This window comes from Saccopteryx bilineata, chromosome 3 (genome assembly GCF_036850765.1).
Source record: "Saccopteryx bilineata isolate mSacBil1 chromosome 3, mSacBil1_pri_phased_curated, whole genome shotgun sequence".
NCBI classification, from domain to species: domain Eukaryota; kingdom Metazoa; phylum Chordata; class Mammalia; order Chiroptera; family Emballonuridae; genus Saccopteryx; species Saccopteryx bilineata.
In genome coordinates, this window is record NC_089492.1 from 295,585,596 (window position 1) to 295,609,265 (window position 23,670).

The window sequence follows — 23,670 nt, forward strand, 5'->3', positions numbered from 1 at the left end:
CAGGCGGAGACGGTGACACAGGTACCGAGTGCCGCTGCCGCAATAGTGAGCGCTCTGTCGGATCCCCTGGTTATCATTTCTTTTTCTGTGGTGCACAAGTGGGTGACATTCAAGTACACTCACATTGTCATTGTCACATGACCACCATCCATCTCCACACCCTGTCATTTCTCCCAGCCCTCAGCAATATATTTGGCAACTCGCTGTGAACAATTATTTCAAAAAGAAAAATAAAAAGTAAAAGCAACACAACCAAAAATAAAAGAAAAAGAAAAGAGAAAAACCCCCAACTCTACAATTAAATAAGTGAAAGCCATACCCGGGACGTACCTCAAAGACTCCAACATACAGTGTGGGTGCTTCAATGCTTCGTATGCTACCATGATCCCTTCATCATTCAGATGAGTGCTCTCCAGGTCCAGGTATTTAATGTTAGAGTTGATGATAAGAGTCTTCCATAGATGAGGCAGGCCCAGGGTCATCTGTGTGCCTTGAAGTCTACAGAAGAGAAACAAGAAAGGGTGAAGTGGGCACGGTGACATGCAGGCATTACCCTAATTTTTCCTTTGCATGCCCCTCCCACTACAACTCTCTCATCTTTGGTTGATTGCATCTATTTCATTTTAAAGTGACAAATACTTCAGCCCCGACAGTGGAGCAGGCAAGGGAAGAGATTATTACCAATGTTAGTATTTCATGTTCTTGTGGAGCCTAACTTAATGGGGGAGACGGTCAGCAAAGAGACGCACAAAAGGATTATACTTAAGAATGAAGGCCCTGGCCAGTTGGCTCAGTGGTAGAGCGTCGACCAAGTGTGTGGATGTTCTGGGTTTGAGTCCTGGCCAGGGCACACAGGAGAAGCGCCCATCTGCTTCTCCAACATTCCCCCTCTCCTTCCTCTCTGTCTCTCTCTTCTCCTGCAACCAAGGCTCCACTGGAGCAAAGTTGGCCTGGACACTGAGGATGGCTCCATGGCCTCTGCCTCAGGCACTAAAAAGCGACTCTGGTTGCAACAGAGCAAGGGCCCCAAGTGGGCAGAGCATCGCCCCCTAGTGGGCTTGCTGGTCAGGGTGCATGTGGGAGTCTGTCTCTGCCTCCCCTCCTTTCACTAAAATAATAATTTAAAAAATGAAATATGTAGGCCCTGGCCAGTTGGCTCAGTGGATAGTCAGCCTTGCATGCAGACATCACGGGTTAGATTCCCAGTCAAAGTGACCATCAGCTTCTCCTCCCTCCCCCTCTTCTCTGTGTGTGTGTGTGTGTGTGTGTGTGTGTGTGTGTGTCTTCCCTTCCTGCAGCCATGGCTCAATGGGATTACAGTGAGTTGGCCCCAGGCACTGAGGATGGCTCCATGGAGCCTTTGCCTCAGGCACTAAAAATAGCTTGGTTGTCAGCATGTCCCAAGATGGGCAGAGCATAAGCCCCAGATGGGGGTTGCCAGGTGGATCCTGGTCGAGGCGCACGTGGGAGTCTGTCTCTCTGCCTCCCCTCCTCTCAAATAAACAAAAAGGGAGGGGGCAGAACCACTGAGGAGGCTTCCCCAGGGAGAAGCTGTTAGCTCACAGCTGGCAGAGCAGTTGGGTTTGGTGACAAGGGCATCATTCATGATTCTGGGATCACCAAGCTCATCAGCTCAGCCCAGGTCAAGAAGAGCCCTTTACAGACAGAAACGGTGGAAAGGGAAAGATGTTCGCAACCAAGAACACGCATGACAGGGTCCCTGGTCTTAGCTGTCATGTGGACTTTGCTTGGTCTTGGAAGGAAAATGAAAGAATAGAGCCTTCGATGAACAACTAGCCCCGCATCTCCCCGGCAGGTGCCTGGCGAGTTCCCTGGAGTCTTCTACAACGGACCCAGGAACCTATCGGGTGTTTCAGTATTTGTGACCTTAAGAATCAGCCTGAGACCCTAAGATGCCGATAGAAATAAGGCTTCCATCAATCAGGCACTCGGATCCTGCCATTGCCTCATGTTCTACCACTTGCCTTCCTGCCCCAACTAGCCAACTCCTATTTATCCTTCAAAACCCCAAATAAACAAACCCACCTCAGTCAAGCCCTTCCACCAGGTCTTGCGTCACTCCCCACCCTATGCTTTTGGGAACTCGGTCCCTACACCTCCCGTAGCATCTGTCCCCCTCCAAATATGTTTTATGGATTGATCTTAGCAGGTAGGGGAGGAGGGCTGTGACACGGGCCATGCAAAGATGGCGTGGACCAGGGGCCGGGCAGCTTTACATCAGCCTCTGTATTCTGCAGGTTGGCTGTCTCAGCTGGATGCACAGGGTCTTCATGGCCCCCTCGTTCAGGATGCTGCCACTGAGGTCCAGCTGCTGGAGGGTCGGCAGGGTGCTGAGCACGGAGCAGAGCTGTTCCCACCACTCGCTAACCAGGGGCTTGACCAGCATCCTATGTTGGAGAAGGAAAAAACATTTGCTCCCATGGGATGGATTTCCACACAAGCAGCTCCCATAACCACATCAGAGAAGAGGGATCCAGGCCCTGGCCGATTGGCTCAGCAGTAGAGCGTCAGCCTGGCATGTGGAAGTTCTGGATTTGATTCCCGGCCAGGGCACAGAAGAGAAGTACCCATCTGCTTCTCCACCCTTCCCCCTCTCCTTCCTCTCTGTCTCTCTCTTCCCCTCCTGCAGCCAAGGCTCCATTGAAGCAAAGTTGGCTGAGGATGGCTCCATGGCCTCAGCCTCAGGCACTAGAATGGCTCCGGCCTCAATGGAGCAACACCCAGATGGGCAGAGCATCGTCCCCTGGTGGGTGTGCCAGGTGGATCCTGATCAGGCGCATGCGGGAGTCTGTTTCTCTGCCTCCCGCTTCTTGCTTCAGAAAAATTAAAAAAAAAAAAAATAAGAGACCTATCAGGATGAGACAGGGACGGTGTCCTCTGAGGACACATTGGTGACGTCACTTCGTGCTTTGCATGAGCACGCTCCCATCCACCCTGCGTCCTGAGTATTTGGTATTCAGGAGTATACAAGGGTGGTTTGGGGCCACTTGCAGTGGTGGGACTCAAGTAATTCAACAACTGGCTCTCTGCCCTAATGACCATTTTAAGTATAAAAAAAATGATATACCAAAAGATAGTTTATTATTTCATGCATTTAGTACTTAAATGAGAACAATAAAAGAGGCACACAAAACTAGATTATGTTAGCCTGACCAGGTGGTGGTGCAGGGGATAGAGCATCAGACTGGGATGCAGAGGACCCATGTTCAAAACCCCGAGGTCGCTGGCTTGAGTGTGGGCTGACCAGCTTGAGCATGCTGTCACTGGCTTGAGTGTGGGATCATAGTCATGACCCTATGGTCACTGACTCGAGCCCAAAGGTCGCTGGCCTGAGCCCGAAGACACTGGCTTGAGCAAGGGGTTACTCGCTCTGCTGTAGCCCCTTGGTCAAGGCACATATGATAAAGCAATCAATGAACAACTAAGGTGCCACAATGAATAATTGATGCTTCTCATCTCTCTCCCTTCCTGTCTGTCCCTATCTGTCCCTCTGTCTCTGTCGCCAAAAAACAAACAAAAACTAGATTATGTTATAAAAAAGTTTTAAAATATTAATAAAAAAAATTAAATAATACCTGACAAAATAAACAATAAAACTGTTATTTAAGATATTTTCATATTACTTTTTGATTGGCATCCTCACTTGCAATTTTTTTCACCTATGGACAGAATGAACATTACTACCAGCATTGAGAACACACCGTTGCTCAGATGAGCATTAAAAAAGAATAAGGAACGTAAATCTGTGATTTTCACATTGGGTGGCTTCCTGGGCACCCATCTTAGAGAGAACCCTGATGACAAGTGCCATTTTAACAACCGGTTCTCCGAACTCAACAAAAAATTAGGTGTCGGTTCTGCCGAACTGGTGCAAACTGGCTGAATCCCACCCCTGGGCCACCGGCTCTCAAATCACACTGTGCTTAAATTCTAGCACCCCCTCTGAATGTAAAATGGTGCAGCCACGATAGAACACAGTATGGCCATTCCTCAAAAAAAATAAAATAAAACTAAAACGGCCACATGGTCCAATAATCCCACTTGTATGAAAGAACTGACCTCAGCATCCTAAGAGATATTTGCGCTCTGTTAACTCACAACAGTGAACATATAGAAATAACCTTGCATGCCCGCTGATGGACAGATGGGTGAAGAAAATGCCACACGCACACCCCATGGAATATGACTCAGCCTTCACCAAGGAGGTCCTGCCATTTGCAACAGCATGGATCAACCCGGAGGACATTAACGCTGAGTGAGCTATTGGCCAGACACAGAAACAGCATGCCCAATCTCACATTCAAAATCTAAAATCACGGAGGCAGAGCGAATGTGGTGGTGGGCAGTATCATGGGGGAGGGAGAGGGGGAGAGATGGGGACATGATAGCCAAAGGGCACAAAAGTTTCAGTTACAGGAGGTGGCCATCTAAGGCACAGCCACGGAACTGTGGTCAACAATTTGGTGTTACGCACTTGAAATTTGCTAGGATGCAAGGTCTTATGTGTTCTCATCCTGCGTGCACAGACGTGTGCACGCACACACACACACACAAACACAATGGTAGCCAGGTAAGTCACAGATATGCCAAATAGCTTGACTGTGGCGATTATCATCTCAAAACACTGATACCTCAGTCAAGATGGAAAGAATGGCCTGACCTGTGGTGATTCAGTGGGTAAAGCATCGACCTGGAACACTGAGGTCTCTGGTTCAAAACCCTGGGCTTGTCTGGTCAAGGCACATATGGGAGTTGATGCTTCCTGCTCCTCCCTCCTTCTCTCTTTCTCTCCCCTCTCTAAAATGAATATATTTTCTTTTTCTTTTTTTTTGTATTTTTCTGAAGTGAGAAGCAGGGAGGCAGTCAGACAGACTCCCGCACGCACCCAACCGGGATCCACCCAGCATGCTCACTAGGGGGTGATGCTCTGCCCATCTGGGGCGTTGCTCTGTTGCAACCGGAGCCATTCTAGTGCCTGAGGTGGAGGCCATGGAGCCATCCTCAGCACCCAGGCCAACTTTGCTCCAATGGAGCCTTGACTGTAGGAGGGGACGAGAGAGAGAGGAAGGAAAGGGGGAAGGGGGAAGAAGAAGATAGGCGCTTCTCCTGTGTGCCCTAATTCAAGAGGGAATTGAACCTGGGACTTCCACACACCAGGCTGATGCTCTACTGCTGAGCCAACTGGCCAGGGCCTAAAATGAATATATTTTTAAAATATTTTTTAAAAAGATGGAAAGAATAAAGTGGCAGAGGGGGATGCTCACCCTTGTGGAATTATGGGCCCCGCCTTGGTAGACTCCTCTTCCAGGAAGATCTCCCTGACATCCATCCGGATTTTCCGCAAATGCTGGCAATGCTGGAGGCAGAAGGAAGACACGGCCAGGTCCATGGGCCGGTTCACTGTCAGCCTCACTTCCTGGAAATTGTCCAAAGCCAAACGGACAAACTCTTGGTCTTGGGTCTCAAAAAGGCAGTAGAAGGAATCCAGGAAGTCCAGAGGGGTGGCGGTCTTGGCCTGGCCACCCAACAGAGACACCCACTGGAGAAGCACCCGCCGTATCTTCGGGGCCACGTGACACCCCAGCAGGCGCTCCAGGGCCCTGACCACCTCCCCATTCATGAGGCCGAACAGAAAACGCTTCATCTGGAGCAAGTGGACATTGAGGCTGATCTGTCTGAGCTCCACCAGGGTCTTCATGTTTTCCACACACAGGAGGTGGGGGTCCCACTCTGCTTCCAGCCCTTCCAGGAGGTAGTAGAGGGCAGCACAGAACTCCTGCAGGCTCGGATGCAGGAACGTGTAACAGCCCTCAGCACAGTCATCCTGAAGAAGGAGGTTCTTACAAGACAGGGCAGACAGCTCCGGTTCTGTCAGCCCATGAACGCACAGCTCGTCGCCGTAAAACACGAACTTCGTGGTCCACACGCCCTGGGCAGCCATCCGGCACAAGCCCTTGAAGACGACCCTCTCCTCTGGACTGAGACAGCCTGCCGGCGCCTGTCGGGGGGCCAGCTGGTGGAAGACAAAGGTGGCGTACAAGCCCGTGAGGATCTGACAGGTCGGGGGCTGGCTCCTTCCGGCTGCTGCCTGCAGCTCGAGAGCCTGGCAGATGAGGGCGCACACCATGGGTGCCCCACACAGGTCCATCAGCACGTGGTTGCCCACCAGCGAGTGCCAGGCGTGCGTTTCCTGGTCCTCGCTCTTGAGGTGTTCAAGGAACAGCTGCATCCTCCTTTCCACAGTGAGCCCTGCCACCAAGAGGTAACGGGGAGAGATGAGCATGGACGTGAGCTTTTCCATGCCCACGTCGCTGACGGTGACCAGCAGGGAGCACTCGGGCAGCAGGACCTTCTTCAGCAGGCTCCGCATCAGGACGGACACGGGCCGCTTCTCTGCCCAGTCGGCACAGAGAGCCGGGTCAGCATCTCCAGGGGCCATGTCCAGGTCCTCAAGACCGTCGACCACAAACAAGAGCTTGGCCGGCTGGGAGAGGATCTTCCTGACGGGGACAAGGGCGTCTGGCCACTCCCTGGAAATGAGCTCCGCGAAACTCTTGTTCCATCTCGACTGGACTTCTCTGGCGATGAAGAGGAAGACGTAGGAGAACAGGCCTAGATAGACCTCCCCGTGGGCCCAGCTCAGTACGATGCTTCTGGCCAAGGCCGACTTCCCGACCCCCGGCCTCCCGTGCAGGACCACGGTGAGAGGCCGGAAGCCTGACAGGTCGGGGGTAAAAGCACCAGCCAATGCTTGCATCTGTGGACAATTCAAGGTGAAGTTTTCGAAACCATGGTGCGTGTCCCACGTCGTGGCGAACTTTGTCCTCATGTGACATTTGTAGTCCCATGCATCCCCTCCTTCACCTACGATGGGCCAAAAAGGGGAGAGAAAAAAATAAACAGGAAACAAAGTTGGAAGGCAGCTTGGATCTCAGACACTCAACATCCACCAGACTTGGTTTCTTCTCAGTAACGTGTGATCGATAACAAACCCCGTCCCTCGACCATTCACTCCAAGAACACATCCTTGGGACTTAACATACTTTCTACCAAAGAGATGAGAAGCATCAATTCTTCATTGCGGCACCTTAGTTATTCATTGATGCTTTCTTATATGTGCCTTGACTGGGGGCTACAGCAGAGTGAGTGACCCCTTGCTCAAGCCAGTAATCTTTGGGCTCAAACCAGTGACCATGGGGTCATGTTTATGATCCCATACTCAAGCTGGTGACCCTACACTCAAGCTGGATGAGCCCACGCTCAAGCCGGCAACCTCGGGGATTTGCACATGGGTTCTTCACGTCCCAGTCCGACACTCTATCCACTGCACCACCGCCTGGTCAGGCAACAACAATATTATTGACTATATTCCTTATGCTATACTTTATGTCCTCATGACTATTCTGTAACAACCATTTGTGCTTCTCAGTCCCTTCATTTTTTTCACCCAGTCCCCCAACCCTCCTGCCCTTTGGCAACCCGCACTCTGTTCTCTGTATCTATAAGTCTGTTCCTGTAATTACTGTCTGACCCCTAGCTCACAATGCACGTCCCATGAGAAAGTGCCTTGTCATTCTATCCCAGTACCTACAGCCTCTTCAACAGTCTCTGACATCCGACAGGAGCTCAGTAACATGGGGTGGGGGTGAAGGGGAAACCCCTCTAATTCTGATTCCTCTCATTGGCTGACATTACCATAATCTTTTTTAAAAGAACAGCAAGGATTCTTGCATGTGTGCATAATAAGATCCTGACCAGCTCGTACATAAAATCTCTACACCAAATTTCTAAACCTTATACCTCATTATTCTGTATCTTGTCTGCGCTTAAGGGTTCCAAACCTCTCTCTTGTGCTGACTTCTCAAAAAAACAAACAAAAAACCCCACAAAACAAACAAACAAACCCAGGCTCTGTGTCTAGCTCTCCACCTTATAATGTCACAGAAATCTCGAAGTCAACACATCAAAACCTCATCTCATCTTTGACCTCCAACCCAAATTGTACTTCTCACGAGTTTTCTGTAAGTGATCATTAGAAAGAAAAAAAAACCCTACTATTCCTGGCCTGTGGTGGCACACTAGATAAAGCATCGACTTGGAATGCTGAGGTTGCTGGTTCAAATCCCCAGGCTTGCCCAGTCAAGGCACACATGAGAAGCAACTATTACTAAAGGTTGATGCTTCCAGCTCCCTCCTTCTCTCTCTCTCTCTCTAAAAATCAATAAAATCTTTAAAAGAAAAAAAAATATTTGTGAACTTACATTGGAACAGAGATTTGGTTTAGTGCTTTATACCTAAATCTAACGTTAGCCTCCCACTGACCCTTGGACAGTAGCTGCTTTGTCTATAAACTGGGGGGTGGGGGGAAAAGAGACTAATTCTCTCTTTGGGGGATTGGTGTAGGAGGCCACACACAGTCATGAAAGAGGAGACCAGCGCCCGGCCCGTGGGAAGTCCCCGATACATGCCATCCACATTGGTCCTTACTACTATTCATCCCAAATAAAAATGGACAATACCGGCAGCTGTTAGGTTTCAAGCGTTTGTCCCGTGGAACAATTAAGTAGCTCATACCAGGCCATCACACTGTGCCATACAGGTGACAAGAAAATCCCAGCTCAATGAAGGTGATTCCAGGGTCTGAAACAAACCGCTGAGACTTCCAGTACCACCAGCCGCCCAAGCGGAAGGTGGTGGCCAATTCCTGAAGTGTTTTTGTTTCTGAAACCCCAAACCCTGTTATACTGCTCACAAAAACCAGGGGTTATTTCAAAATGAATATGAAGCAATCAAACATCCCGATTTTTGTGAGCAGTCTGTCTCACAGAGAAATCACGTCTTTCCATGATCTCGTCCTTGTATATGAATGTTCCTAGCAGCGTTCTTCATAAAACAGCCACGGAGAGTGGAAAGTACCCAAGGGCCCTTTGTCTGGTGAACAGACGAAGAAAATGCCATCTGTTCGTTTGATGGAATATTACTCAGCCGTAACAAGGCATTACATGCCAGTATGTGCTATGACAGGGATGAACTTGGAAAATATTCTACTAAAACCAAAAGCGACAGTTATGAAAGGCTCCCTATTGGTCCTGGCCGGTTGGCTCAGTGGTAGAGTGTCAGCCCAGCATGTGGAAGTCCTGGGTTTGATTCCCAGTCAGGGTACACAGGAGAAAAGACCATCTGCTTCTCCATCCTTCCCCCTTTCCTTTCTCTCTCTGTCTCTCTTTCTTTCTTCTCCTCCTGCAGCCATAGCTCAAATGGTTCAAGCAAGTTGGCCCCAGGTTCTGAGGATGGCTCCATGGCCTCTGCCTCAGGTGCTAAAGTAGCTCAGTTGCTGAGCAACAGAGCAGCAGCCCCAGATGGGCAGAGCATCACCTCCTAGTGGGCATGCTGGGTGGATCCTGGTCGGGCTCATGCAGGAGTCTGTCTGACTGCCTCCCTGCTTCTCACTTCAGAAAAATACAAAAAAAAAAAATGAAAAAGAAAATATATTCATTTTAGAGATGGGAGAGAGAGAGAGAGAGAGAGAAGGAGGGAGGAGCAGGAAGCATCAACTCCCATATGTGCCTTGACCAGGCAAGCCCAGGGTTTTGAACCAGAGAGCTCAGTTGGGCCGCATGCAGGAGTCTGTCTCTGCCTCCCCGCTTCTTGCTTACAAAAAAAAGAAAAGAAAGGCTCCAATTGTATGGTTCCATGTCTATGAAATGTCTAGAATGGGCAAATTCATAGAGACAGAAAACAGATTAGGGGATTTTCAGGAATTTGGGGAAGAGGAAATTGGGAATGACCACTAGTGGGTTTGGGGCCTCTTTTTTGAGAAAGGAAAATGTTCGGGAATTAGGTTGTGATAATGGTAGTACAACCTTCTGAACATGTTAAAAAGCACTGATCGTGCACTTGAAAAAGGATGAGTTTGCTGGTAAATTATTTGTCAATATAAAATAAGTCTTAAGTGATATTTCCTCAGGGAAACCGGCTGTGACGTCCTGGACTGGTCAATTGTCATTTCACACAATCATCACCCCTGGGGTCTCGTCTTCATTTTATATCGTTGAGTTTAATTAATGTGTAACTCTGAACTGTCACCAGTATGAAGGCAAGAAATATATATATTGCCACTAAATCCTCCTCACAGTTCTTCAAATGGCAGGTATTCACTAATGGAAGGTGGAAAGGGGGAATTAAGAACTTTCTTAAAAGAAACAAAATTTTGCCTGACCAGGTGGTGACGCAGTGGATAGAATGTTGGACTGTTGAGGACCTAGGTTCAAAACCCCAAGGTTGCTGGCTTGAGCACAGGCTCACAAGCTTGGGCCCAAAGGTCACTGGCTTGAGCAAGGGGTCACTGGTTTGAGCAAGGGGTCACTTGCTTTGCTGTAGCCCCCTGGTCAATGCACATATGAGAAAGCAATCAATGAACAACTAAGGTGCCGCAACAAAGAACTGATGCTTCTCATCTCTTTCCCTTCTTGTCTGTCTGTCCCTCTGTCACACACACACACAGAAAAGCAGAGACTGCTGATAATGACCATGAACTTCTGTGACCTTGCCCATAGTGACGATTCCAGGAACTCGGAGGGAAGGGATTGACGCACCAGAGAGAAATGAGAATGGAGAAAGGAAGAGTGGATTCCTCGCCGTCTACACTCCACAGATGATGCGTCCCCCAACTTCATTCCAAGATGGCAAACACACACACACACACACACACACACACACACACACACACCTAAATCAGAATTCTTTACCTTGGTCTTTTGTCTCTGCTGCTGTGGTACCATCTTGTTCCACAGCTTGTGACATTTCTATAAAAAAAAATAGGGGAGAAGAATAAATTCCCCACACACTTAGGAAAATTATCTGGGGCAGATCCACAGAACCTCCAAGACGTGGTTTGCGATGCCAGATTTCACCTGTGGACCCATGTGGAATCACAGGCTCAGGTGGAGGAGCAGAGCGTATGGAAAACAGACCTTTGGGCAAGTTATTAAAATGGAAGATCAGCCTGACCTGCAGTGGCGCAGTAGATAAAGTGTCGACCTGGAATGCTGAGGTCTCCAGTTCGAAACCCTGGGCTTGCCTGGTCAAGGCACATGGAGTTGATGCTTCCTACTCCTCCCCCCTTCTCTCTCTCTCTCTCCTTTCTCAAATCAATAAATAAAAATTTAAAAATTTGTCAGAAAATTGAGAGGTCAAACCTAGTGGGTTAAGAACTAAGGTCTGCATCAGACACTCAATTGATTGATCCATTTATTCATTCATTTAGTGAGGAAGAGAGATACAGAGACAGACTCCCACATGCATCCTGACCGGAATCCACTTGTCAACCCCCACCTGGGGCTGATGTTCTGCCTAACTGGGGCCATGCTTACAACCGACTTATTTTTAGCACCTGACGTGGAGGCTCCACAGAGCCATCCTCAGCACCCAGGAAAATGCTTTTGAACCAATTGAGCCATGGTTGCAGGTGGGGAAGAGAGAGAGAGATAAAGAAAAAGACAGAGAAGGGGGAAAGGGTGGAGAAGCAGATGGTTGCTTCTCCTGTGTGTCCTGACCAAGAATTGAACCCAGGACTTCCACATTGCCAGGCCAACGCTCTACCACTGAACCAACCAGCCAGAGCCCAGAGAGTCAATTTAAATGTGAATTCCGTCTCTATTTGTGAGGACTCGGACAACTCCAGGGGCTCATGTGCTTCTGTATGTCTGTCTACACAGCCAGAGTAGCAGGTCCTATGCTCTGAAGTCATTCTGAAGGATTAACAAGGAGACTTCAGAAAGAACAAAACAGCCTCTGGCTCTCACAGCTGACACGTGAGTGACCATGATGGGTTCCCATCAGGACATCACTTCCTGGTGTGTCTCTGTACCAGTCTGAGGGAAGTATAGGGAATGACTTGCTCTGCTTATACAGCTGTCACAAGGGTGGGATTAGTCTTGCCTGCTGCAGAAAATCGCGTGTTTTATCACAAGTGCCATGGAAAACCCCTTCAGGATTGTTAAAGCTGAGGCATGAAATGATCCGATGGAAAGTTTTTAAAAGATCACCTTGGTTGTCACTGTGGGGAAAACAGAGGCCGTGTAACCAGAGTGGAGACCGATTGAGAGGTGCAAGCAAGATAATTCCGATGTACAGGCTGTGGTGAGAAATGTGTAGGAGTGAATCACACGTCAGAGGTCAGCCTCATGATTTCCTGACTAATTACGTAGAGAGTAGAGGAAGAAAAAGAATCACTCACTCCCTCAATCACAAAGAAACAGACTGGCCTGACCAGGCAGTGGCACAGTGGATAGAGCATCAGCCTGGGATGCAAAGGATTCAAGTTCGAAACCCTGAGGTCGCCATCTTGAGTGTGGGATCATAGACATGACCCCATGATCACTGGCTTGAAGCCCAAGGTTGCTGGCTTGAGCAAGGGGTCACTAGTCTGCTGTAGCCCCCGATCAAGGCACACAATGAGAAAGCAATCAATGAACAACTAAGAAACTAAGGTGCCGCAACGGAAAATTGATGCGTTTCATCTCTCTCCCTTCCCATCTGTCTGTCCCTATCTGTCCCTCTGTCTCTGTCACACACACACACACACACACACACACACACACACACACACAATGACCAGGCTTTCAGTGTGAATAGCTCAGTGGCTGGCAGTGCTGTTGACCAAGATAGAAAATGTTTTACCCGCCACCCCACGCTGACCTGAAAGTTGCTCCATGCCTGTTTCTTGGTCAGTCTTCGTGAGTGTAGAATCTCTTTGTGTTTCAGCCAGTGAGGAATCTGCAACATGGAACAGATGACCGAACGAATGGTCTCCATGATGTCCCAGCAATAATGACCCAGACAGACCACAGGGGAGAGCACCCTCTGCCCAGATTACTGAGGGGAACCAACACCAGCTGCCTCAGGATCGCACAGTGTGTATCCCACAGCTGGCCCAGAATGGAGACGGTGGACCCAGAGCCACATCGGCCACCGTCACAGAGAGACAACAGAGATGTGTGTGAAGATCACTCTGATGTGGAACTTGGAAACAAATCTCTGCCCCCTGTTTTGCTGGATAAGCCTTGGGTAAGTCATATAACAAGGCAGCATATTGTGATTATTAAGACTTTATCTTTGAAAGCCATCTGAGACACTGCTGTTGACTTCCGATGAGTGAACCACTCAGTAGACACCTGCGAGTTATCCAAACAGAGGTATCGCCAACTCGTGAGGTCTCCCATTGGCCACTCTTCCCTGGGCTACTTGCTGCAAAACATCTCTCCCAGCATCTCTTGGGAGGAGGCAATGGGACCCTGTCCACTCAGGATATTGTCCTTGGTACCACCTCCTCTCTTGCACATAGCCCTTGAAAACTGAAACTGCTGTGTCTGCCTCTGAAACACCTTCTGGTCTCATTTCTTTTTTTTTTTTTTTTTTTTTTAATTTTTCTGAAGTGAGAAGCAGAGAGGCAGAGAGACAAAGTCCCACATGTGCCCGACTGAGATCCACCCGGCATGCCCACCAGGGGGCAATGCTCTGCCCATCTGGAGCATTGCTCCATTGCAACCGGAGCCATTCTAGTGCTTGAGGCAGAGGCCATGGAGCCGTCCTCAGCACCTGGGGCCAACTTTGCTCCCATAGAGCCTTGGCTGCGGGAGAAGAGAGAGAGAGAGACAGAGAAGGAGGAGAGAGGAAGGGTGGAGAAGCAGGTGGGTGCTTCTCCTGTGTGCCCTGGCCAGGAATCGAACCCGGGACTTCCACACACTGGGTCAACACTCTATCACAGTCAACACTCTACCACTGAGTCAACCAGCCAGGGCCCTTCTGGTCTCATTTCTGCTTCTTTCTCTAGATGCCACTGTCATTCCAGCCTTCTTCCCATGGCCTCCTAGTGGGCCAACACCCATCTATCTACTCGTGACTCTTCCTGGACCACTCAACCCAACAGTAATGACTCTGGAATGCCAATTTGATGATTTGTACCCCCACTCATTTAAAATTATTTAATTGCTTCCTCTTTGCTATTAAAATTATCTTCAGTCCTGACCAGTTAGCTCAGTTGGTTAAGAGCATCATCCTGAAACAACAAGCTTGTTGGTTCAATCCTCAGTCACGGCATACGTGGGAAGCAACCAATGAATATACGACTGAGCGAGACAACAAATGAATGCTTCCCTTCCCCCTGCCCTCTCTCTCCCTTCTTCTATCTCTAATAAAAATAAAGAATTAAAAATTAAAATAAAGATTAAGCTCTGGCTGGAAAGCTCAATTATTTGGAACATCCTCATGGAGAGGGGAGGTTGCAGGTTCAATTCCCCAATCAGGGAACATACAGGAGCAGCTCCGTGTTCCTGTCTCTCTCTCTCTCTCTCTCTCTCTCTCTCTTTCTCTCTGCCTATCCCCACCCCCAAAAAATGTATTTTCAAGATGCTGTGTTGTCCAACTTCTAGTCTATCTCTCCATCACCATCTCCCGCCCCCTGCCCTCCAACTCTTCCTGGTCTACCTGGGCTCGCTCTTTGTTGAATTCTTCACAGAGCTGTTATCTTTGGCTCAGAACTTCTTCTCTACCATGCCCATGGCACTCGGCGAACTCCTTCATTTTTCTTTTTCGTCTCAGCTTAAATCTTACTTCTTCTAGGGGGTGATTCTAATGTTCACTTCCCTCTTGTCTAAAGTAAAAACCTCCCCTGTTTTTCTATGCCATCCATTTAAAAAGTCACTCCTCTGTCCCTCTCCCCCACCTCACCAAAAGTTAGAGCTTCCTGGCACCTGACATGAGATAGTCAAGGTAGGTGCCCAGTGGTGGGAATGCACACTGGTGGCTGTACCAATAACCATAGGGAGTTTTATCAAAAAATTAAAAATGGGCCTGACCAGGCAGTGGCGCAGTGGATAGAGCGTCCGACTGGGATGCAGAGGACCCAGGTTCGAGACCCCGAGGTCACCAGCTTGAGCGCCGGCTCATCTGGTTTGAGCAAAAAGCCCACCAGCTTGAACCCAAGGTCGCTGGCTCCAGCAAAGGGTTACTCGGTCTGCTGAAGGCCCGCGGTCAAGGCACATATGAGAAAGCAATCAATGAACAACTAAGGTGTCACAAAGTTCAATGAAAAACTAATGATTGATGCTTCTCATCTCTCCGTTCCTGTCTGTCTGTCCCTGTCTATCCCTCTCTCTGACTCTCTCTCTGTCTTTGTAAAAAAAAAAAAAAAAAAAAAAAAAATTTAAAAATGGGCCTGACCAGGCAGTGGCACAGTGGATAGAGCATTGGACTGGGACACAGAGGACCCAGGTTCAAAACCCCGAGGTCACTGGCTTGAGTGCGAGCTCATCTGGCTTGAGCACAGATCGGGTCATTGGCTTGAGCCCAAGGTCACTGGCTTAAGCAAAGGGTCACTCGGTCTGCTGTAGCCCCCCCACCCCGGTCAAGGCACATATGAGAAAGTAATCAATGAACAACTAAGGAGCCACAACAAAGAATTGATGCCTGCCTGTCCCTATCTATCCTTCTCTCTGTCTCTCTCTCTCTCACACAAAAAAATTAAAAATTAAAAATAGAGCTGCCTGATGACCCAGCAATCCCACTTCTGGGAATATAGTTGAAGAAACTTGAAAGACTTATTAGAATAAAAAAATATACATGAACCGCTATGTTCATTGCAGCCTCCTTTAAAATAGCCAAGATTTGGAAACTGCCCAAGTGCCCATCGGTGGCCGAGTGGAGAGAAAAGCTGTGGTACATCTACAACAGAATACAGTGGTCCCTCATTGACCGCGGGGGGTTAGGTTCCAGGAGCCCCCAATAGGCGAAATTCCACAAAGCAGCGACCTTATATCTATTCTATTATTTATATACACAGAACACAGTGCTCTGGTGGGTGGCCTCCCATCCACCACCCAGCGGTGTGCCGTGTACGAGCTCACGTGGGCCAACTAGCTCAAGCAGAAGCGGCTGTAGCTGCGCTTTCCGTACGTGCGAGTCTCTGTCTACTCATCTGCTGCCCACTTACTTGTATTTCATTTTGAATTAATATTCTTTTAATTAATATTTTTAACTTTTTATATTTTCAATGTTTTAAGCTAGAAAATACCTATTTTACCACAGAAATAATTAAAATAATAAATATATAATAACACCTATATACCTCCCAATCCTGCAACATAGCAAAACATCCTCGATACAAAATTAGATCTTTACAATTTTAAAAATCCATGATACAGTGAGACCACGTAAAGTGAACCGCGGTACAGCAAGGGACAACCATACCACTCAGCCCTGAAAAGAGAAGGAAATCTTACCTTGCACAACAGCATGGGTAGAGCTGGAGTATTATGCTGAGTGCAATAAGATGTGGACCCCAAGGGTCAGGGTCACAAGGGGTAGTAGCTCTGTGTGACTCCAGATCCTGCCTATGAATAAATTCTGCCCAGGTAGAGCATCCTGCTGGACATTTCTTCCCCTTCATTCTCTCCCAGGCTAGAGAACACGCTCACTTACAGACAGGGAGGATGACTGATGAGCTACTTCTCAAGAGTTTAGACTCAACCGTAGAGGCAGACCCAGTGAGAGAGACCCATGGTAGCCTCCCTGTTCCCATGGGACCTTGAGACCCCCCACCCCACCCCACCCCACCCACCCCAGCTTCTCTTTCCTACCCTTAGGTCGGCCCCACGTCTTTCTGACTCACTTTCCACCTCGTCCCTGGCCTTCTGAGAGAGCGCCGGCAGGTTCATCTCCTGAAAGATGCCTGCGGCTACCTCCCAGACAAGGGTTCCTGGACAGTGCTCCTGCACGAGGGAGGCCAGCCGTTCCATGTCAGCATCATCCACTTCGGCGCGTGGAGAAGAGCCTGCTCCCAGCTCGGGGATGCGGTCCTTCAGGAACTCTTTAAACGTCTGAAACTCCTCTTTGGTCAGCTGCCGGAGGTACCATGGCAGCCCATAGTGGGGAGAGGAGGGCATGTGGGCTTCTCCCATCTTCACACAGGGCAGGGGGCGGCGGTGTGGATGGAAAAGTCAATTCTCTGGTTGCAGGGAGCAGATGGGACCTGGGGGTGGGGTGGTAGAGATAGTGACAAGACTCAGAGGAGACTCTTGCATCCAACGAGCACATTCATTTTTTTTCATGGCCAAGTAGTATTCCTGAGTAGGGGGCGAACCTCCCTTCTACCTTGAGAGGAGAGAATCCAGAAGAATACAAGGGAAAGGAGCTAGCAGGGGTAACCGAGTCAGCCAGTGATAAATTAACTACATCCCATAGTTCTCTAAATGGGTGCTTATAGCCACTGGCAACACAAAGCAAGAAAAGCAGGATCTGTCTGTAGCTACGACCAGTGATGTGGAAACCCCTTCTCCCTTGCTGACCCTACCAAAACTTCCCCTCCCCTCTCTTTGAATCCTGGGAAACCCTAAAGGAATCACATGCCCATTGCTGGAATACCATATAATCCGGTTAGCACATGTCTTTGGTGCTACTATTTTCACATGCTCTGCCAGCTACTAATAAATTCTCCTTCCTCTATTAACTAAGTTGTCTGAGTGTCTATCCTCCATTGGGGTTGCTCTTGCCAGCTGTGTAAACATACCACAGCTGGAAATCATACCCTTTGTGAGGGCATGGATGGACCTGGAGAGCATGATGCTCAGTGAAATAAGCCAGTCAGTGGTCTCACTTGTACGTGAAATCTAACCAGCCAAATAAATGGAGAAACAACCTAGAAACAGAGTGGACACCGGGAACAGGCTGACAGCCGTCAGGGGGTAACTGGATGAAAGAAAGTGGAGGACTTAGCCAAAAACAAAAACGAAAACACAACAAACAAGAAAAATATATTGTCACAGACCCAGCCCACAGGTTGGTGACAGCCGGAGAGAGAGGGGGGTGGAGGGAGGGGAATGGAGACAGAAAGAGACTTCACTTGGGGCAGTGAGCACACAATGCCATGTGCAGGGGATGTTTTGGCGAGCTGTACACCTGAAACCTGTGCAGTTTTGTGCACTCGTGTCACCCAAAAAATGCAATTAATAAAAAAAGATTATATATGGAAGACAACTTCTAGGGGGTGACAAAAAAAGGGACAGAGAGACACCCATGGGACAAAATATTAGATTTCTTATGTCAGACTATTCCCAACACCACGTAAAGAGATGATGGGGTGTGCACGGGTGTGACTTTCTCCTAGGACCTAGGAAAGAGATTATTTATCACGAATGCTCTGTCCACAGGAAGTGTCCCTCAAAACAGTCCTGGGTAGTGCTCCCTAAACGCCTGTGGTGGGCTGATCAGCCTCCTGGAGAAGTTCATGTTGTTTTTCCCCCTTGCGTCCTTCTGTTTTTCTCTTCGGACCCCAGAGAGTTTTCTGCCAAAGGAAATGCTAATGGCGGCGACACCGTGGCCAACAGCCACCACGTCTGCATCCTCGTGGTGCCAAGTCTGAAGATTCAGAGTCCACAGAGGTGAAATCCCAGAAAATTGAACTCACAGAAACAGGAAGGAGATTGGTTGCTGCCAGGGACTGGGGTGGGGCTGGGGGAAGGGGGAGATGCCGCTGAAAGGGTACAAAGTTTCCTTCTAAGATGAGTAATTCCTGGGGCTCCCATGCAGAGTGGGTGGAGATACACTGCTCACACAAATTAGGGGATGTTTTATCACTTCCTATTCATTCTGAAATATCCCCTAATTTGTGTGAGCAATATAATTTAGCAGCACTGTATTGTGCAGGTGACATCTGCTGGGTAGATCTTAAATGTTCTCACCATATATGCAAAAAAAAAAAAAAAATAGAAAAGAAAGAAAAAGAGAGAGAGAAAGAAAGAAAGGTAACTGAGGTGATGGATAAGTGAACTCAATGGTGGCGATTGTGCCACAATGCATACATGTGTTAAAATGTCACACTGTATACCTTGAACATAAACAAATTTAAAAAAATTTATTCAGTGAGAGGAGGGGAGACAGAGACAGACTCCCACATTTGCCCTGACTGAGATCCATCAAGCAAGCCCACTAGGGGGTTATGCTGTACCCATCTGGGCATTGCTGTTGCTCAGCAACTTGGCTCTTCTTAGCACCTGAGGCAGAAGCCATGAAGCCATCCTCAGAGCCTAGGGCCAACTTGCTCCAATCGAGCCTTGGCTGTGGGAGGGGAGCAGAAGAAAGAAAGAGAGAGAGAGAGAAAGAGAGAGAGAGGAGAGGGGGAAGGGTGGAGAAGCAGATGGACACTTCTCCTGTGTGCCCTGGCCAGGAATCGAACCTGGAACATCCACATGCCAGGCCGATGCTCTACCACTGAGCCAACTGGCCAGGGCCAAACATATACAACTTTTATTTGTCCATCATCACTCAATAAAGCTGGGGAGAAATGTCCCTCATAGGTAATTCTGGCATGACAAGGGCTCCCAAAATAACAGTGACAGCTTAAAGTCCTGTTCCTGCTCCCATAACCTTTAGGATACGTCCTCTGGGGCCAGGTAACCAAATACCCCTGAGTTTGGGGAGACCTCTCCTCTAGAAGGTGGGAGTCAGACACCTCCATTTCCCAGAGATCTTGTGAGGTTTCAGGGAAGCAACACATACAAACATTGAAATTCTGAAAATTAACTTCTGCTCTAATAATTACACGATGAGAATGAGACTTCCCAAGCACAGTAAGTAGTAGGACTTGTAAACGGACCCAGGGTTCATTCTAATTGGGATGGAACTCTTCAGTCTGTGGTGTGTGGGTGAGGCTGGGGAACCCTTACATCTTGCTAGCTCTGGAATGTCTGAAGATTAAGAGTTGGGACATTTAAGGTCAATAATCTAGCCTTTATCCAGCCTTTGAAATTTATAATTGTGTCACAAGAGGCAAGATTTCCACAAACCTTCCGACCTTTTGGGGAAAAAAATCCTTTTTATGTTACCATTTTGTTATTTACATGATTGAAACAGTTGTAAGAATAAATAATAATTTCTTCACCTTTTTTCCACCCAGAACCTCAACCACCTACATGCCTAACCACTGTGCTACACCTGAAACTAATATGATATTAAACATCAACTGTCACTGAAAAAAATTATAAATGTTAAAACTCTGCAGAAAGCATTATCATAATCATCAACAACAACAAAAAGAGTAGCTACTAATAGCCTTTTCCCCTCACCGTGGGTCAGAAACCTCCACGTGTTGATAAACGTAGAACAACTATGTTTTTATACTCAAAGCAATTTCAAGTCTTCTTGTGTCTGTGAATGACCTCAAATTTGAAGTATCTCTAGCCCCTCTACACCGTGGTCAGTTTTTAACCAATATTTCGTCACACGAATGGAGCGTTTCCTAGAGGGAGATGGAGTGTAACCCCCCTGGAGACGGGCTGCGTGAAGTCAACGGGCGGGTACCAGTGGTGAGAATGAAGGCTCAGAGGAAAGATAGCTAACCGCACGCACAAACACATGCACACACAGAGGAGAAGATTCTATTTAAGGTAGAGTCACAACCCTACACATCGTCTGGGGAAACTGCGGAACTGAAGGCCATTGGTTTAAGAACAGGAACACACCGATGATTAATGAGAATTACCAGCGTCTGGGCACAGAGAGCCAATAACAGACCACAACCCGCTGGGAGGGAATAGTTTGGTTTTCTAAAACCCGTCAGTTGGTGTCAAGTTGGGTATCCCAAGCCGACCACCTCCATCACATCTGATCACTTCCTATTTTGCTCCCAGATGAGAAAAAGATGCTTCCTGTACTTTTGGGTGGACGTGCCACATGGGGGGCGATTGGAAAGGTCAGTGTACTTGAATTGCAACTGTTATCAGCCTCAGGCTTTTGATTGCAACCAGAAGACTGAAGGCCATTTGGGTGTTGGTGAATAACAGGTGTGTTCATTCATTCACGCTCCGAAGTGCTGTCTCCTTAAAAAAAATGCCCCAATGGGTCAGCACAGGATGGTACCTCGCCTGTAAGGTATAAACATTCCCACCCAAAATACACTATTGGGGGGTGGTAGGGATGAGAAGGAAATGGATTGAGTGGGGGAGAGAGAACTGAAAGTTGTATTTTACTTTCTACCTTCACAGACGGTTTGGTTCTAAAACACGAAAAGGTATCCCCCCTTGAAAACATCGTGTTCGTGGAAGCTCGTAGAAATAGATGAGTTTTACTAAAACAATTGAGTTATTGCCATTGCCTGGCTATGAGTGATAAAGGGAGGAGAGAGAGGGAGAAAGAGAGGGAGGGAGAGAGGGAGGGAGAGAGGGAGGGAGAGAAAGGGAGAGGGAGAGAGAAGGAGAGAGAAGGAGAGAGAGGGAAGGAGAGAGAGGGAGGGAGAGACATATTACTGATGCTGGACAGATGATCAAGTTTATGTGCTGTGCATAGAACTCTAGCAAGAAGTTAAGTGTTTCTGCACATTCTCATATACTATCTAGGAAATATATTGACCCTATTGGTGGTTAAAAGGAAAAAAACAAAAACCCCACTTATGTCTAAGAACAAGTTAAAAAGGTTGCATCCTAGCCATGGAGCAATTGGTTTCCTACTAGGTGAAAATTAAACTTAAGATTTACACTTTGGGTGTTGGGCACACAACACAATCAACAGTTCAAATGCTGCGGAGTTGTTCACCTGAAAGCCATGTCCTCTTGTTGACCAATGTCATCCCATTACATTTAATTTCTAAAGAAAAAGAAATTTGCTAAAAAAATTAATAAATTCCTCATTTTTCCAAACTTCTAACGTAAAAGAAAATTGAACACACACACACACACACACACACACAAAACCCCTCTCAATTATTTAGTTAAGTGATTAAATTAATGAGAGGAGTTGATTTAAAAGAGAATGAATTTCAAGTGGTTACCCTTAAACCCTTTCACACACACACACACACACACACACATAATTTTGAAGGAAGCACTGGAATTAAACCCCCAGCACAGAAACTCACTCGAAGGTTTAGAGCCCGGGCCATAAAAAGCTACAAGCCCTGCATGGGAGTCAGAAAACCAGCTCAGGGCAGGGAGGGTCCCTCTCAGGATGGGATAACTGAGAAGATCTACATGCTGGCTCCTCGCTAAGAACATGTTAAGGCAGAGGCAGAAAAGGAACAACAACAAAAATAAACGAATGCATGTTTTTATCTAAATCCTCCATCCTCGCTTTTCATACAGCCTCAGGATAGAAAGATTATCGAAAGATTATGGTCCTCAGTTCACAGAGTTGAAAGACGGAGTTCTGGCCACTTGGATAGCTCGCTGTGTTTTAGTGAAAAGCATTAAAAAAATATTTTTTAATTTTATTGATTTTAGAGAGAGGAAGGGAAAGGAAGGGAAAGGAAGGGAAAGGGGGAGAGAAAGAGAGAGGAAAGGGAGAGAGAGGGGCAGAGAGAGGGAGAGAAGGAGGGAGGGAGGGAGAGTGACTTGTTGTTCCACTTATCTGTGCGTTCTTTGGTTGTTTTACGTGCCCTGACCAGGGATCGAACCCACAACCTTGGTAAATTGGGACATTGTTCTAAACCACTGAGCTACCTGGGCCAGGGCACCAGAAGCATTTGAAGGCACATCTGAGGTTAATCCCATAGCTTTCCTCCTCCATCCCAGAGAGGAAGCTGGTACACTGAACCGAGAGACAGACAGGTGAATGAGGTTAGAGCTCAGGGGGAAACATGAACGTGGATTTGCACACAAACTCCTCCTGGAAAAGTGGGGCCGGATGGAGGGACGGAGAGATGGAGAGATGGAGTCCAGCAGGAGTGGAGGTCAGAGGCAGGTGAGTTAAGATGGGCAGGCAAGGCTATTTCTTCAGGACAAAGGACTTCCCAGGGCTTCACTTTGGCCACATCCTTTCTCTGCTCCCCGCCACTCCTGTGATGTCACAGGTTTCTTCAGTGATTCCCACAGAAGCAGTCCCCATGACAGAGCCCAGTTCTGAAGGTGGGTTAAACCCCCACCCCAGGCAAAAGCCGTTTAACTCATCTGTATTCGGTTTCCTCCCTTGACATAGAGCCCCCTGAGGATGGATGACCGTGCACACAGAAACACTCCCAGACATTCGCTGACCTTGACTTTGAGTGGCGGTGCCCCAGCCCGGTCCTCTGTCCTAGACACAGAAACCAAAGTGAGCGAGGCTCTCACCTAAATCCCACCCCCTAAACAAGGGTGTTTTGTTTGGGAAATTGGACGTGTCATCCTTTCAAAGGGGCCCCTGGGCTCCCACTGTTCTCAGCGGAGAGGGTGGGGCTGCAGGCTAGGGTTCAGCAAGCCGGTTTCCATCAGTAAGAGAGCAAGAAGGGGGGCTGGGAACAAGACAGGAGGAGACACTCACCGACTGGACTCCTCACCTCCACGGCCAGCTGCCAGCCAGCAGCCACAAGCTGTCTATTGGCCTTTGGGGAATCTGGGACGTGACGTATTCATGGACCATTGGCTGCCACGGGGAAGGGTCAGCCCCTATGGAGGAGGGAGGGGCGGCTGGTTTACCTGTTCTCCTGGGGGGGGGGCCCTCCGGCGAGCACAGCCTTCACCTGTCCTTGGCTTTGAAACAACCTGGGAATATCACCTGGCATTCACTGACCAGTCGCTCAGGATGCTGTGTGTTGACTCAGCTTTTCTCTGGGAAATGCTCTGACCTGAGTTCCCTGTTGAACCTCTTGTAAGCACACCTGTCTGCCATCATAAGATTCTTCTCCAA

General features: G+C 48.2%; 1 protein-coding gene across 1 annotated transcript in view; it reads right to left on the bottom strand.

The window, feature by feature from the left end:
- Positions 1-23,310, bottom strand: part of NLRP5 (NLR family pyrin domain containing 5) — a 39,533-nt gene extending 16,223 nt beyond the window's left edge. The window contains exons 1-6 of the mRNA XM_066270908.1: positions 23,305-23,310; positions 12,721-12,798; positions 10,770-10,826; positions 5,286-6,885; positions 2,238-2,408; positions 331-498 (exon numbers count right to left, since the gene is read on the bottom strand). Coding sequence (XP_066127005.1) covers positions 331-498; positions 2,238-2,408; positions 5,286-6,885; positions 10,770-10,826; positions 12,721-12,736 — 2,012 coding nt within the window. The 5' untranslated portion in view covers positions 12,737-12,798; positions 23,305-23,310. The remainder of the gene's footprint in view (positions 1-330; positions 499-2,237; positions 2,409-5,285; positions 6,886-10,769; positions 10,827-12,720; positions 12,799-23,304) is intronic.
- Between the last annotated feature and the right edge of the window lie 360 nt (positions 23,311-23,670).